General features: G+C 42.5%; 5 protein-coding genes across 5 annotated transcripts; 2 read left to right on the top strand and 3 right to left on the bottom strand.

Annotated features, from left to right (window-relative positions):
- Positions 1-40: 40 nt before the first annotated feature.
- Positions 41-12704, bottom strand: LOC6605235 (sodium-dependent phosphate transporter 1-B). The gene is made up of 7 exons (XM_002030037.2): positions 12599-12704; positions 6143-6195; positions 5039-6081; positions 4385-4981; positions 1642-2018; positions 1074-1576; positions 41-1005 (listed from the first exon to the last, which is right to left on the bottom strand). Exons 3-7 carry the CDS (start codon positions 5229-5231, stop codon positions 675-677), a joined length of 2001 nt encoding a protein of 666 aa, XP_002030073.2. The 5' UTR covers positions 5232-6081; positions 6143-6195; positions 12599-12704; the 3' UTR covers positions 41-674.
- On the top strand, positions 2302-2892 carry LOC116801173 (gibberellin-regulated protein 14-like). The gene has a single exon (XM_032719223.1). It carries the CDS (start codon positions 2345-2347, stop codon positions 2732-2734), a length of 390 nt encoding a protein of 129 aa, XP_032575114.1. The 5' UTR covers positions 2302-2344; the 3' UTR covers positions 2735-2892.
- On the bottom strand, positions 3484-4074 carry LOC116801172 (gibberellin-regulated protein 14-like). Its single transcript, XM_032719222.1, has one exon. The coding sequence runs from the start codon at positions 4027-4029 to the stop codon at positions 3631-3633; it is 399 nt and encodes a 132-aa protein (XP_032575113.1). The 5' UTR covers positions 4030-4074; the 3' UTR covers positions 3484-3630.
- A 166-nt stretch (positions 12705-12870) lies between the features above and the next one.
- On the top strand, positions 12871-14104 carry LOC6605234 (ubiquitin fusion degradation protein 1 homolog). Its single transcript, XM_002030036.2, has 2 exons — positions 12871-13144; positions 13204-14104. The coding sequence occupies exons 1-2, from the start codon at positions 13018-13020 to the stop codon at positions 14025-14027; spliced, it is 951 nt and encodes a 316-aa protein (XP_002030072.1). The 5' UTR covers positions 12871-13017; the 3' UTR covers positions 14028-14104.
- On the bottom strand, positions 14037-15213 carry LOC6605233 (39S ribosomal protein L2, mitochondrial). Its single transcript, XM_002030035.2, has 2 exons — positions 14656-15213; positions 14037-14505 (listed from the first exon to the last, which is right to left on the bottom strand). Exons 1-2 carry the CDS (start codon positions 15125-15127, stop codon positions 14087-14089), a joined length of 891 nt encoding a protein of 296 aa, XP_002030071.1. The 5' UTR covers positions 15128-15213; the 3' UTR covers positions 14037-14086.
- Between the last annotated feature and the right edge of the window lie 44 nt (positions 15214-15257).

Genomic DNA, 15257 nt, shown 5'->3' with positions numbered 1-15257 from the left:
GATGTATGTTGGTGGTTATTTAAAGTATTGAAATAAAAGATTTTTCTGTGTCATAACTTCGTATTTATTTTCCGTATAACTACATAGTGAAATACTTTACGAACTGGCTCTCAATGGAATGTTAATTTAAATCGGACTGGAGAGCCTTACACATAAGGTTTTGAATAGTTACGAACCGAACTGGGAACCAAGTGTACCAATTGTAAATAAAGACAGCAATTTGAATTGACACGAAAATAAGAGAATATAAAATAAAATTTGGTCTTACATAGTTTGTATTTTATTCAAGTGTTTTGCTCTGATCTATTAATTGGTGTAAAATAACTTGAGTGGTTGGGATCAACTTTACAAATGAGTCTCAAATGCATTTTAAGTAATGTGAAGTTCGGGTATAAACTAATCGAGGTGTAATAGATATAAAATCAAATCACGACTTGCTTGGCGTACAGACATATTAAATAATATTAATATCAGTTAGACTCAGAGACGTTCTATGAGCTAAATACAATGCTTTAGTTAGGCGAGTAATTTAGTTAAGATTTTACCACTTTTTCTTGAGTTTCCTTTTGCGTGTTTAATATTAAGTTTTGTGTTTTTCAACTTGTACAATTACGAAACATTATTTTGGTTTTGCAATTACAATTAATAATTGAATGGCAATCTCTGTTCCATCTCTAGGCCCCACCCATGTCGTCCACGGCGATGGCACACAGCACGTACATGATTCCGGCGCTGAGGAGCGCCGTTACCGGCACCGTTACGATCCAGGCATAGGCAATGTTCCGGAAAAGATGCCAATCGACACTGCCGTCCTCCGTGGGCGCAACTTCGTTTTGGGCCTCCTTATCGCTCTGATCCTTCGGCTGACTCTTCTTGCGACCCGATGCACTCACATGACCCACGAAAACCACCGAACCGACCTTGCAGTGAGTAGTCGAAATGGGCAGGCCAACTTTGCTGGCCAGCAGTACGGTGATGGCAGCTCCGACTTCAATAGTAAAGCCACTGAAAAAGAATTGAAGTTAAGGTTTTAATTGTGAAAGGATATAAGAAATTAGGAAATGAACACTCACGTCGATGAGGTAATTTTCGTAAGGTCATTGCCAATGGTCTCGATGACTCGTCGTCCCCACAGCCAGAGACCCACAGAGATGCCGATGCCGCCGTAGATTAGAATATAGATGGGACTCTCGGCCTGCTGCATAACCGATCCCTCGCGATAGATCATATAGAGGGCAATCAGTGGGCCGATGGCGTTGCTCACATCATTGCCGCCGTGCGCAAAACTGCCGAATGTGGCTGTCAGGATCTGCAGAAACGAGAAGAGCATGGAAATCTCCGGAGTCTCCTCCGCGCCACTGGTTCTTCGTCCACCGGCCGTCGTTCGTTTCAGCTCCTCCTCCTGCTCATTCAGTGCTTCCTTGCTCTCGATCAGAGGAACCTTGCTGGAATTGGGCGATAAAGTGGAACTGATCATAAGATCAAGGCTGCCGCCGCTCTCCACCACTTGAAGGTTGTTATTGGTGGCTTTGGTAGACACGGTTTCCAAGTCCGTGCCAATGGGGTTCGTCTTGCTCTGTGAATGGAAAGGAATGGAGATTAGGCAAAGCAATCAAATTAGCCAGCTAGCACTGGTAGTACCTTCTGCTCCTCCTTGGGCGACTGCATCCGCTTAAAGCACTCCTGCAACTTGCGTCCATTTTGCTGCTGCTGCTGTTGTTGCTGCTGCTCGTCGATAAAATTCAGACTGGTGATCGTGAGATCCGTGTTGTCCAGGCTAGCCTTGCCTAGCAGGTCCTCCGCCTTTTTGATCAGCTGCGGATCGATCTTGTACTCCTCTCCAAGCGCGTTGTTGTTCTTGGCCGCCAGTCCGAATGGAGCCAACTTAAAGGTCCTCGGCGAGTTGTCGCTCAACGAGACCAGCTCGGTTATTTCTGCGATGGCAGGCAGTGACTTTCCTTCGCTGACCAGCGACAGTGGACGACGCTGCTTCTTGGGACTTCCCGACGGGGAAGATTCTGGAAGAATTCAAAATTGATATTATTATCAGCCAAACATTTGTTCGAAGAACAAAGGCCTCATTATTTGGTTCAATTTTAAGTCGCATGTGAAACAAGGTTTATAATATTTTATGAAAAGCCTACAGAAGTTAGCTACAACCTTTGTATAAATAACCTAGATTCAAAAAACTTCCAAATGACATGGCGAATTGCGACTTAGCACGCACAAATAAACTGTTAGCTTGCGCAAACAAAGAAACATCTTCCACTAATTTGCCTATAAATACTAAGGCTTCAGCTAAACAAGAGCACATTAGGCACAACACCTAAAGAATCCATTAGAGATGCGTTCGCAGATAACTATCTTCCTCGCCATCGCGGCTTTCGTTTCGACTGTCTGGGTAGCGTCTGCCCAGACGCCCCCTGATCCTGCTACTCCTCCTGCCACTCCTCCGGCCACTCCTCCTGCCACTCCTCCGGCCACTCCTCCGGCCACTCCTCCGGCCACCCCTCCGGCCACTCCGCCGGCCACTGATCCAACTACTCCCGCTACTCCCTCGGCATCCGATAGCAGCACCACCGCACCCACCACCGTGGCTCCCCCCACCAAGAAACCAAGTGAGAAGCCGAAGACCGTTATCCACTACAAGAAGAAAACCTACAAGCCGATCAGACGCCGCACGATCCGCCACTCACATGAAGGGAAGAGGAAGAACCGATCGCGTCGGGACTAAGAAGGACACCTCATTTCGAACACCGCAGACCCTGAAAATCTACTAGAACGACCCACAAGAACCGTTTTAAACCAACTGCTACTTTACTATTATTATGTTGTTATCATATTATTAAGAAATTAAATGCTTATTTTATAAAAAGAGTTTCAAGATTTTGTTATTTAAAAGTAGAATTACTTAAATGCAAGCTAAGGTTCATACATTAATTTTTTAAAATATCTTAACCCGTATACCCGTTATATATAATTATATATATATATGATATATATATTATATTATATATAATTAATTATATATATAATTATATAATATAATTTGATCTTTTCATCTTATTTATTTCAACTAACAATACTTCATTCAAATATTTTTTGATGCTTGACTATTTTAGTCCAGAAAAAGTCAAAAAATTAAGTTAATGGCAGACACTATAGTTTGTAGGAAAAAGGCAAGGCAATAACCATTAAGCCAAGTGCCTCGACTATCAGATACCCGTTAGAAGCGACACTTTGTCGCGGTGGGCATTTCAATCTTTGGAATGACTAGAATCTTCATCCATCAATCAAAATCAGTTGAAGTTCACAATATCTCGAGGTTTATACGACAGTCGGACGGACGGACAGACGGACATGTCCGTCTAGCTTCGACTAGTAGTGATTCAGATCGAGAATATACTATATACATATGTTCAAAAACTAGTATGCATAAATTTCCTTTCACTATGCGATAATTTAGGCATCAAAAAAAAGGTATTCTTTTGAGAATATCAATGCGTCATTTAATCTTGGGGGTATAATATAAAAATAAGAATAATAGGAAATGAAGAGCACGGGAGCAAAAGTCAAGACATGTCTGGCCAAATCTGTTATGCCTGGGGGATTCGCGATTGGGTTTCTACTTTAGTGTCGTCGGGATCTCTTCTTGCGGTCGCTGTTCTTGCCTCCATGTGAGTGGCGGATCGTGCGGCGTCTGCCCGCCTTGTGGATCCTTCTTTTGTGGTGGACAGTGGTCTTCTTCTTCCCAATTGGTTTCTTGGTGGGGGTGGTGGGGGTGGTGGGAGCGGTGGTGCTGCTATCGGATGCCGGGGGAGTAGCGGGAGTAGTTGGATCAGTGGCCGGAGGAGTGGCCGGAGGAGTGGCCGGAGGAGTGGCCGGAGGAGTGGCCGGAGGAGTGGCAGGAGGAGTAGCCGGAGGAGTGGCAGGAGGAGTAGCAGGATCAGGGGGCGTCTGGGCAGACGCTACCCAGACAGTCGAAACGAAAGCCGCGATGGCGAGGAAGATAGTTATCTGCGATCGCATCTTGGATTATATGTAGCTGTGCTTGGCGTGACTATTGCACGTAGTCTGGATGAAACCGGAGTATTTATAGCAAAATCGTTGAAAGATGTTTCAGACGCGTTTTGCTTAAGCAAATATTCTTCTACATTATTGTTTGATTACTTGCGATTGTTAATTCGAGGTTGTTTAAACAACAAATGAAGCATATTTTTGATGAGCACTATATATACGAAATTATAAACTGAATAGACTGAAATAGATGTTTGTGTGTGTGTATATTATGTTATTTTTACGAGAAAAACCCACTTTTTATGTATATCTACATAAGAATCGACATTCGCTGTACGTAGAGCACACTTATCACTAAATAACTCACCCACGGAGTCCTCGAAATTAAACTTGACAGGATTCTCGGCCCGCAGTCGCTTGGCAATCTTGCGCCGCTGCAGAGGCACCACTACCAACTGCGTAAGCAATGCCACCAGCAAAGATAGACCAAAACTAGCGGTCAGTGCTATCCAAGTGGGTATGTTGTCCATGTAGAGCAGCTTGGGCCCGTCCAACACCACGCTGATAACGTTGATGAAGAACGTCACACCATAGAAGATTGGCAGCGATCGGAATCCGGCCTTGAGCGGCTCCTGGGCACGTAGGATGAAGCGACGAATGGCCAGGAAGAGCAGGATGCTCACAACTCCACTCAGCACCGGTGAGATGAACCACGATCCGACGATTGTTCCCAAAGTAGACCACTTCAAGCCCTGAACGCCGCGCGCCACTAGCGAAAATCCAATGGTGGAGCCAACGATACTGTGCGTTCCCGAAATGGGCAGCTTCAAAAAGGTGGCCACCAGCAGCCAAACGGCGCTACTGGCCAAAGCGGCCACGCAGCCCAGCATTAGTACCTCCTCGGCGCCCTCGTATAGGCCAACTTCCAGGATTCCCTTCCGCATCGTGTCCGATACCTTGTAGCCTGTACGAATAAGGATTATTATAGTTTAATTATAATATTTTGCATTTATTTTCTTACCAATCAATACGGCGCCCGAAATTTCGCAAATTGTGGCCAGCACGCATGCCTGCCGGATGGTCAGAACTCCGGAGCCGACACTGGTGCCAAATGAGTTGGCCACGTCGTTGGCACCGATGCCAAAGGCGAGGACAAAGGCGATTAGGAAGCCGATGACTACCATCCATAGTAATTCCGGCGCAAAGCTCTCCATGATGCCGACAATGTGGTTCGGTGTTCAATGTTATTCAAAACCCTTCGGCTCAAGCCACTAAACTCTCTCAACTCTAACTAAATACTGATTACTCCTCTTGCTACTCGAGAAACTGAACTCAAAATGTATTTTACTGGATGGTGCGGATTTAACTGGGTGTGGATGACTTGAGTTGTGCAAAACAATCGTTTGGAACTTATAAAATACAAGACTACGTAACAAATGAGGGTCGAAACAAAAATCCAAATTGATTAATAAGTGAGAAATTCTTTTCAAATATTCTCTAAACAGCCATATTTGCGCTTAAACTTCATTGTCGTTATTTTCATAATGAAAATGGGGCAACAACTCGCCGCTTGGAACTGCGAAGATGCGATACTTAGGTGACTAATTACCCTGCACTATAAACACTCCTCTCTCTGACTAAACCCTTCGGTTTGGAGCCTCTATCTGTTAAGCTGATATGAGGATCAGCTCTAACATAAATTAGGCAATAAATAAATAAAATCCTACAAATCCTGGACGAAACACCGAAACGAAACGAAACGAACAATAATCCAAATTAAAATCCTTCTCCTGACAAATTCCTGCTGCCGCTGGAATTCGATGCTCAATGTTGGAAAGTATTCACAGGTATTCCACACTCCAAACTAACTCCACTTGTTGTCCAGTTTAACTTCCGGGCTATCTCCTCTAGCAATTGTTGTGTTTTCGTTCAGAGATTTAACGAAAATGCTGTTGATGTCGTGGAGTAAGTGGATAGTGTTGTTGTGTGTTGGTTTGTTAATAATTAATTATAATAAGTTTCTTGTTATGTTGAGTAGGAGTTAAGAGGTGTCGAGTTGGTAAACTGTAAAACAAATATATTTCTAAATTAATATTCCAAACAAATTAGATGGAGTTATTCTTACCTGACGTTTGGGGTAGCACAGTTGTTTCAACCATAGAGAATTATTCACCATGTCTGCAAATAAGCGAAAAATATTTATTGCACTTAAAAGGAAAATTCAGTAGCACTTGTTTTTTAACTTTAGCAACCCGCTAGCCAAAAACTAAACCTACTCGACTAAGCACACATAACGATTTGAGTAAAATAACTGATGCAATCCCAAAAATTCAAAACGAAATCCAGTTTCATCTGCTGAAATTTGGTACCTAAAATCAATTACATTTCCAAACATTTTCAATACCTTTCGATATGTTTAACTTTTAGATACTTTTAAACCAGTAAAATCCAGCACACAGCCATTCGTTGAGTTTTTCAATTGAAATTCAATTGTTTTGTGTGTTTCTAGTTTTCATTCATTTGGTTTTTCCAGATACAACTAGAACCGCGTGGTTCGATCTTTTCAAATGAAAATTCGCAATTGAAATTGTAATTGTTATTGTTATTATTGTCCAGATTGTTGTCATCAAATGCAAATGCAGCAAACAATTCGCTTTCATTGTTTGCAATAAAGATGACTGCGTAATTTGCTGATGTAACTTTCTGTTTTAAATACACTACAGTGTATAAAATCCTAAAGGATTTTAATATTTAAGATGGTTTTAATATATATGTTTTACTATTAGCAAGCATAGGAATATAGGAAAATTTGTTTTAGATGGGAAAGAAACTATATGTGCTTTTTATTAACCACGTGAATATTTACACATGTGCCAAACACATCGTAAACTTTTTAACTATGACCTATGGGGTCCTTAAGAAACTGTGGACTAAACACAAGAAAATAGCATATTCCTTTCCCACTTGCCAAGACCCACACCAAGACCCACATTTGACCAAGGCAAATAAACAAAGAAAACCTCAAGAAAACCCACCCACAAGAGCAAAAAGGCGGTGGGTGCTGGGTGGTTTCTGGTGGGTGGTGCTAGAGGTCAGCGGGTTGAGTTTAGTAACCAGGACAAAGGCTGACACCGCGTCTTGGCAAGGTCGCAGCGCTTAATGCCGACGCTTCGTTGCGAAATTTCCATATTTGCGTGCTTTGTCATCGCTTTAGCCCCAAACTCCCACCACCCAGCACCACCCACCGGGTGCACATTTCCATTCCCACAATGGAAATGGTTAGGAAACAATCATGGGTTTGTGGTAATCACCACTCCAATTTAGCGGCGTATTTTGAACTTTTGTGCTATAAATACGCAAACACGCAATTGTGCATAGTTTGCCGGGCACTGCAAATGCAAATAAATTTTTGTTGATTGTGAAATAAGTGGAATCGATTGAACAGAGGCGCAGATGGAAATTTATAGTGATTTTATTGGTTAATACAAATTTGTACGATTACTTTTGCACAAGACTAACAAAACCAATGGAATTAGTTCTTAAATTTCATAAATTTAAATCATTTGAACGCGCGCCTTTTCAATTTTCCATCCAATGGCAGTAAATCCATTTTAGCCCATTGGATAATTACGGTTATTGCCTGGCAGTAATTGGAATGAACCGTTAAGGCCGAACAGATAGAAGGAATCAGGGGGCAGTGGGTGGCTGGAAGGCGGTTGGATTCTACTGCCATTACATGACATGGAAATGGAATTAAAATGGATTGAATGCCAATTGCAAAACAACAACAGCTGGCACAGGTCTAGTGCACTTGAAACAACTAGCAAGCATGATGAAATGGTAAATCTTTTCTTATATAGAAGCTACTTTTAAAACTCTAGAATTAAAGCAACTATAAAGATGTCTAAAAGTATGGAGCTTTTTTAGCTTTACATTCGATGGTGAAATTCGCACAGCGCACTTTTCAATTTTCTGCAGATAATGAAGTTACTTATGAATTTGAACGTTCAAATCGCTTGATTTCTTTAACTGTGGAATATTTATATTCCAATATTTCCAATATTATACTTCTTCCATTATTTTCCAATAGAAACTTGTGCCAATTTATCAATTTATACCGATTATGTGCACTTCTTTTGGTTGCACGAATGCACCGGACGCATCACTGGCGACCTTGACATTGCCGCCTACCAACTGCAATTGCAACTGGCTCTGCAAGCAGTAAACTGCCTTTAATATTGATTTAATTTGCCGCACTATTCCAAGGACGGATGAGTTGAAATAACCGACGGACAGGGCGAATTATCGCGGCTCAAAGCGGACATTTTCTGCACGCTCAGTGAGTCCCACTTGTTGTTTTTCCCGAAGCCGCCAGCCAGTGGGCCCACGTTTTCAGTTTTGGGGTGGTTGCTGCCGCAAGTTCAAGGTCGCACCACCGTTACAAAAATCCGGGCTAACTCGTTTCAAATTAACGCCACCCACTCCAGTCCAGTGAGTGTCAAACTGTGCCCATGGCACACTGGTTTTTTATGTGTTTTTTTTGGCAGAAAGTCAAAAAATTTTGTTAACGGAATAAAAAAATTTATAGTTTCTTTATATTTAGGATAGTCTAATTAGATAAAAAAGTCGATTTTTACTTTTTTATGCAACACTGGCTTATTGTCCACCTCTCAAAGACAGGTGATTGTCGATAGCATGCGTAAGACAAAATTGGCGGCAAATAATTTTGCAACATTTGTGGTTAATATTTCCTCAGATAATTAAAAAGTTTAAGGTGGTGTCATGGAAAACAGTAGGCCAGGTATGTAGATTTGTAGTTCAGTAAAATTTTTGTGTATGTTATATGTTTTTGTGTAGTTGTATCGTGTTTTGTTTATGTACCTTTTTTACAGTCAACTTAACAAATGTAGCTGTGTTTCGTGGAATATAACTTTTGTATGGCAAACCACTTCAAAAGAATTTTAACGGCAAGTTATTAACTAGCATGTGTATTATATTATACAACTAGTTTCATATGCACCTTTTTGTTCCTTTTTGAAAAAATTACGTTTTTGTAGATGAATACTTGTTTGGGCATGCAGAGCTGCTAGACATTTGGAGCAACAATAGTCGCTCTGAGGATTGGTCAGAATAATTTAAATGAATGTTGTATTTCATTGATAAATAAAAAAGTTAAGTCCTTTGATTGGAAAACTCCAAACAAAGTTGGTCGACCAAAACTAGTTTATGAAAAGACTAGTGCCATTAAAATTAGTAGACAATGAAAAAAAAATAATTTGGATCAACAGATCGCCACAATCTATACGGTTTTGTTGTCCTTTAAAAATTGAATTTATTAAGAAAACTCGAGAGCTTATATTAGCAGAAAAAGAAGACTTGGATACCCAGATTTGTAATCTGCACATATATTTGCATAAAATAAACAAAATTAAAATATTTGTAAAATATGTCGGTCAAATGACACTAATAGACGGTAAAGTCTTAAACATATTAACAGGATGTAACTCTTGCCAATGTTGCCCGATTTGCGGAGCAAAGTCAACGCATTTAATGAATGTGAATGATTTTAATTCAGATATTCTTGATGCTAAATATGATGCTAATATAATATAATTAAATATAGATACAACATTTTTTTTTTTTTGGTAAGGTAAATATTTTTATGGCATATCGGCCAGATCGTTTATATGGCAGATATATGAAAGCTGACCAAATCACTTGAAACTTTGTGAATTATCTTGGGGGAAGAAAAGAGTAACACAAACCAAATTTGGTGAAGATAGGCCATCATTTCGAATTTCTGCCAAACAAAACGCATAAAAAACCACAGTGCATGGATCAGCTCGTTTCCCATTCAATGGACGCAGCCCAATCCAATTGGAAATGCGCTCAGGTGTGAAAGGGGATGCACTCTGGTAATTAACGAATACCTGCAATAACCCAAAAACACACGACGCTGACTGGTGCATGTGTGAGAAATTAGAGCTCCAGGAAGTACAAGAGCCATTAATAACTTAAAAAGCATTCGTTGCACATAAGATATTCCAATGATAAAACATTATAATTTATCAATATAATATAATGGCTGAAGAATTCGCGTTTAATTGTTTAATTAATAATATTTAATTATCTAAACATACTTTAAGCAGACTTCTATTTCAAACTTCGTGCTTTCTTCACACACATTAAGTTTATTTATTTTAAGTTTTTAGCTGTCGTTATTATAGAGCGACCACTGTACTTGTGCCAACGTTTCTGGCACGTGTGACTGTACAAGTTCTGGAAGTAAACAAATGTGAGTGCGAAGCTCGTTTGGCAAATTTTTACCTATTGCTCTCCTTCTTTCATTCTTTCCACTCGAACTTCTTGGCATTCATAAAAGAGTTTAAACTGTGAAGCTGAGTTGTTTTTATTGGGTTTTTTCCATCACACGCGATCCGAAAATGGAATCACGAGTTTGTCGGCTGATATTCAAAACGTGTGCACAAAAAAAATATAAAAAAAAAACGCTTCATCGAATTTCACATATGTATGAACATATATGTATGTACATACATACATACATATGTTTGTGCAGTGTGCCTATAGAAATTCCACTCCCATTCAATACATTTTTTTTGGGCACTTGGCAACCGGCAAATATGGCTATTGAATATTTCTGGGAACTGCCTGAAATCGATTGAATTACTATTTTTTAGTATTAATAGGCTGGGAAAGCCACTCGAAAATACATAATATTGAAAGCTAAGCAGTTGTTTTAAACTATTTATACAGTTTAATTGGGCATAACTTACTTATGATAATTAAATCAAAGAAAGTAGCTAGAATAAGTTTATTTATACTTCTGAAGATATTTAGATATATTTAGATATAGAATCTCGTTAAAAATAGGTCATCATTTCATATAATATCTAAACTCAAATTCATAACTGCAGTTTGAGAGTCACTCGACCAATGGCCATCCGACCGAAAGATGCACTGAATCGAAATCACTCCGTGCGGCGGCGAGTGTGTACTCGCTATGACCTTGCGGGGTTGCTGCCACCCACCGCCCACTTTGAACCCAAAACTCATTCATGACCCAGAGCAATCCGAAACGAAATACACGTCGTGATATCACGTTGTGCTGAGAAAAAATGTATAATTGCTTTGCTTGACGTAAGCGCAAAGATCTGATATTCGGAAATTACGAAAAACGAAATGTTTTTTTTTTCGAAATTCTGCAGCATGCGTATACACAGATTTTTGGGAATTTTGCTGCTTTGTCGTTGGGCTATTTTAAAGTTAAAATGCTTATCGGAAAGCTGCTCTATTTCGCTGGTTAAATTTAGTTCCCAGACGCAAAAACTGTACACAACAAGATGCCGGAGTTTTTCTCCTACCCTCAGTACTTTGCTCATCACAGTGCGACTTGGCTATAAACGAAGGTATTCTAATTTGCATTTTCAAAAGAGCAGTTAATTTCATTCTACAGGATTTTTTAGCTTTGCAAAGCAGTGTATCATGATAACAAAAAGTGGATTTACCCAAAAATTTTTATAAATAATTTTGATAAGTTTATAGCGGAAGTACAATATAAACAACATTTTGATTCTTGCAAAGAGGTCATCTTTAAAATGATAAACAGAAATCGTTGTAAGTCAACTTATAGGTAAAAACTTTTGGAAACTGGAATATGTTGTGTCACTAAATGAATTTCCAACAAAATTTAAGGATGCAAGTGACGCCTTAAGTTAGGCTTCATTTTTCGAAGCCAGCTCGTGAGTCACTGGAATTTCATATTCTTTCCATTTTAATACGTTTTACATGGTAAGGTAAGACAAAGACAACAAAAGATGGATTTTGTTGTGGGGAAATTAAGGAGAGAGACGAAGAGAGGCGGAGAAAGTGGGCAGCATGATGGCGAGGGGAGTGTCTGGAAGCTGCCAGAAGAGACAAGAGAGCGGGAGAGTGCGCATCCTCTCGCTCTTTTCACCTTCCGTTCGGTGTTTCTGTTGTTCTTGTTGTTTTTGGTGTGGCTGCAGCTGCGAAGCAACAATAACAACCACAACAGAGACTCGAAAACAGCTGCACACGAAAACAGTGACTGTCAAACTGTTTTGCAAAATTTAAAATGTAACTGTACTTGGCAAAAACAATAAATTTTGCTATATTTCTCTATGGCGTAAAAGATCATACGACCTGGAAGCTGGAGCACACTTTTTCCAGCCACTTGGCCACCTCCCCGCCTTTGGACCCGCCAACCAATCGATTGGCTAGCTTATTGATTTTTCTATTCGAACATTTTGCATTCGTTGCTTTGTTTCGGTCTTTTGGATTGTGTGTTTGGTTCGAAAAAAGTATTTGGCAATCATTTTGGGCACTGACATACACACTTTTTGAGCACACCCACGCGAAAAACACGCGGCGCCAGCCAGACTAAAAGGATACACAAGGATATAGGCAGCATATCCTGCACACACACACACACGCGCACAGAAAAGCTCGCCAGGATTGAGTGGTGCAGTTGATCCGCAGCTGCTGACAGCCGATTTGGAGCAGCGAGAACAGTTGGAGCTGCTGCCCCGAAATGGGTACTCACTTGATCAGCAGCACTTTTTTGAATCAATATCCCCGTCTATTCAATTTTTTTTTTAAGCGGGACGAAGTCGCGCGCAACCACCGGCTTGCTGGGTTTGTTAGAGATGTGCCGATAACTCGCCACTGCGATAGCTCCGAATTGCTACTTTTTGTTGTACGCCACGCGCTTGGGATTTTAGCGAGTGTGCATGCCACAACTTAGCTTGTGCCGCAACCACACAGTGCTGCCAGATGTGCGCGAAAACGTAACGGCTACGCGATGCTCTGGTCACACTGTCCTTGCCGTGACAAACAAAATAGAAAAAAAAAAATAAAAACAAAAGTTAAAATTCTAGCCTGCCCCCCTTGAAAAATAAAGGGGTATTTAAGGTAGTTAAAATCGAAAAGAATCCATAGGCACAGAGAGCCAGCGCACATAGAATGTTCCACTTCAGCGGCTTCAACATGATGTTCCCGGAGGGACGCAACTTTCATCCCAACTACAAGTGCTTTTCCGTATCCATGTTGCCAGGAAACGAGCGAACCGACGTGGAAAAGGGCGGAAAGAGTGAGTTGCGAGTGAGCAGGCTGGCCAGAAATTATGTGAACAGCACTTTCCATTCACAGTCATTATGCCTCCCTCGGCGCTGGACACGCTCACCCGCCTGAATGTGGAGTATCCAATGCTGTTCAAGCTCACCAACGGCAAGAAATCGCGATCCTCGCACGCCGGCGTACTCGAGTTTGTGGCCGACGAGGGCAAATGCTATCTACCCCACTGGATGATGGAAAACCTGCTGTTGGGGGAGGGCGACATACTAAACATCGAGAGTGTCTCGCTGCCGGTGGCCACCTTCTCAAAGTTTCAACCGCACAGCACCGACTTCCTGGACATCACCAATCCGAAGGCGGTGCTGGAGAACGCTCTGCGCAACTTTGCCTGCCTCACGAAGGGCGATGTCATAGCCATTAAGTACAACAAGAAGGTCTACGAACTGTGCGTCCTCGAGACAAAGCCCGGCAATGCAGTCAGCATCATTGAGTGCGACATGAATGTGGAGTTTGAGGCGCCAGTCGGCTACAAGGATCACTCCGAAACGCAGGCCTCGGGCTCTGGCCAGCAGGGTGCTGCTGGAACTGTTGGCGGCGAAGTTGTCGGAGCAAACAACGCCATACTCGAAGAGGTTGTGGAGACCTTCAAGGGTTCCGGCGTACGTCTGGATGGCAAGAAGAAGAAGGAAAGCCAGTTGGAAACGCCGGTCGTGAAGAAGGTGCTAGCCCGCGGCGTCCCGGACTATGATTTCCAGTTTGGACTCATCCGTTTCGACCGCAACATTCGACCCATCAGCGATAGGGGCCAGGAAGATGATGCTGTAGCTGGCAATGCGGACGGTTCCGACGCGGAGAGCTTCCACGGCACTGGTTTCTCCATGAAAAAATCGCGCAAATAGCTCTGTAGCTCTAGTTCTAGTTGTATATTGTGAGACACATAGAAATTAAAGGAAGAACCTCACAGGGGCAGCGTCAACTTGATGGCCTCCTCCTTGGGCGGAGCCGGTGGCGATATGGTGGTCATGGGCGGCAGTCGGCGTATCTTGCGTCCATGTTTGCCTTCCTTGCGCTTCCACAGACCGGAACGTGGTCGATTGCCCATCTCCCGCATCCGCTGGGCACTGCCCACGTGCTCCTTGTTGTGCTCCGGGTTGGACAGGCGACCAACCGTTGCCATGCAGGTGCGCTGGAAGGCGAACTCCCGCTTCGAGGGCAGTTGCACCACCACCTTTTCGTCGAACTTGCGCAGAATGGTGCCGAAGGTGCCGGCGGCATGGATCAGATGGCACATCTGGCCGGGGTTCTTCTCCAGACAGTGAATGCGGGTGCCCACGGGCAAGGCGCCCAATGGATAGGCATCGCCTTCGTTGGGGCGCACTATGGGATTATACAAAAAAATTAATTATATTTTTAATATATTGGTACAATTTCTAGATTCCCTGATCAGTTTAGGACTGTAAGACTATACTCAAAAGATTACTTAGAAAACGTTTAATACTCCCGATGAGTTTCAGTAAGTGAATTTACCAGGAATCCTAGGAATAAAGCGCGAGGTCTTGAGGATATCGCCAGCCTTCATGTTCTCGGTGGCCAGGATGTACTTCAGCTCATCGCCGACGGCCACCAGGGCCACTTTGGCGGTGCGACAGCCATCGCGTAGCACCTCGAGCACCAGTTCCTCCTGGGCGCCCTCCGTGGGACCATCCCGCACCCATTTAACCCAGCGATACTGCTGTTTAATGCCACCGCCAATGCCCTTGGCCACCAAGCGCCCGGAGACGGGATCCCGGCCAGCCAAATGGGTGATCTTCAGCGGCTCGACGGTGTACTCCTCCGGAAAGTGCACAGTTCGTCGGAATTGCTGTCCGGCACCAGGTTTTGGTTTTTCCACCACTTTGGTTTTGCCGCGCAACTGCAGCAGAGCCACGCCCGCCGGAGCCGTGCGAAAAGGCGTTTGTAAGGTCAGCGTTGTGCTCAGCAAACGCATTAGACTTTGCATTTCGATAGTTTTATTTGAAAAATTAAATAGAACAAATATATGTGCAAACTGTTACAAAATCGAAATGCGGCTGAAAACAGCTGTTGGTTGGCGTTGCCAGACCACGAACGGGCCATGCCTGATTTCAGGC

The sequence above is a fragment of the Drosophila sechellia genome, chromosome 3L, assembly GCF_004382195.2.
Source record: "Drosophila sechellia strain sech25 chromosome 3L, ASM438219v1, whole genome shotgun sequence".
Taxonomy (NCBI): Eukaryota; Metazoa; Arthropoda; class Insecta; order Diptera; family Drosophilidae; genus Drosophila; species Drosophila sechellia.
Note: the sequence above shows the minus strand (reverse complement) of the source record. Positions and strands in the feature narration are given on the sequence as shown.

Excerpts from the sequence above, each read along its gene's own strand:
- LOC6605233 (XM_002030035.2), bottom strand. The coding sequence starts at position 15,127 with ATGCAAAGTCTAATGCGTTTGCTGAGCACAACGCTGACCTTACAAACG. Across the intron at positions 14,506-14,655 it reads CTTTATTCCTAGGATTCCTG|TGCGCCCCAACGAAGGCGAT; the intron begins GTAAATTCACTT and ends ATAATCCCATAG.
- LOC116801172 (XM_032719222.1), bottom strand. The coding sequence starts at position 4,029 with ATGCGATCGCAGATAACTATCTTCCTCGCCATCGCGGCTTTCGTTTCG.
- LOC6605235 (XM_002030037.2), bottom strand. The coding sequence starts at position 5,231 with ATGGAGAGCTTTGCGCCGGAATTACTATGGATGGTAGTCATCGGCTTC. Across the intron at positions 4,982-5,038 it reads TTCGGGCGCCGTATTGATTG|GCTACAAGGTATCGGACACG; the intron begins GTAAGAAAATAA and ends TTATTCGTACAG. Across the intron at positions 1,006-1,073 it reads ACGAAAATTACCTCATCGAC|TGGCTTTACTATTGAAGTCG; the intron begins GTGAGTGTTCAT and ends ATTCTTTTTCAG.
- LOC6605234 (XM_002030036.2), top strand. The coding sequence starts at position 13,018 with ATGTTCCACTTCAGCGGCTTCAACATGATGTTCCCGGAGGGACGCAAC. Across the intron at positions 13,145-13,203 it reads CGTGGAAAAGGGCGGAAAGA|TCATTATGCCTCCCTCGGCG; the intron begins GTGAGTTGCGAG and ends TTCCATTCACAG.
- LOC116801173 (XM_032719223.1), top strand. The coding sequence starts at position 2,345 with ATGCGTTCGCAGATAACTATCTTCCTCGCCATCGCGGCTTTCGTTTCG.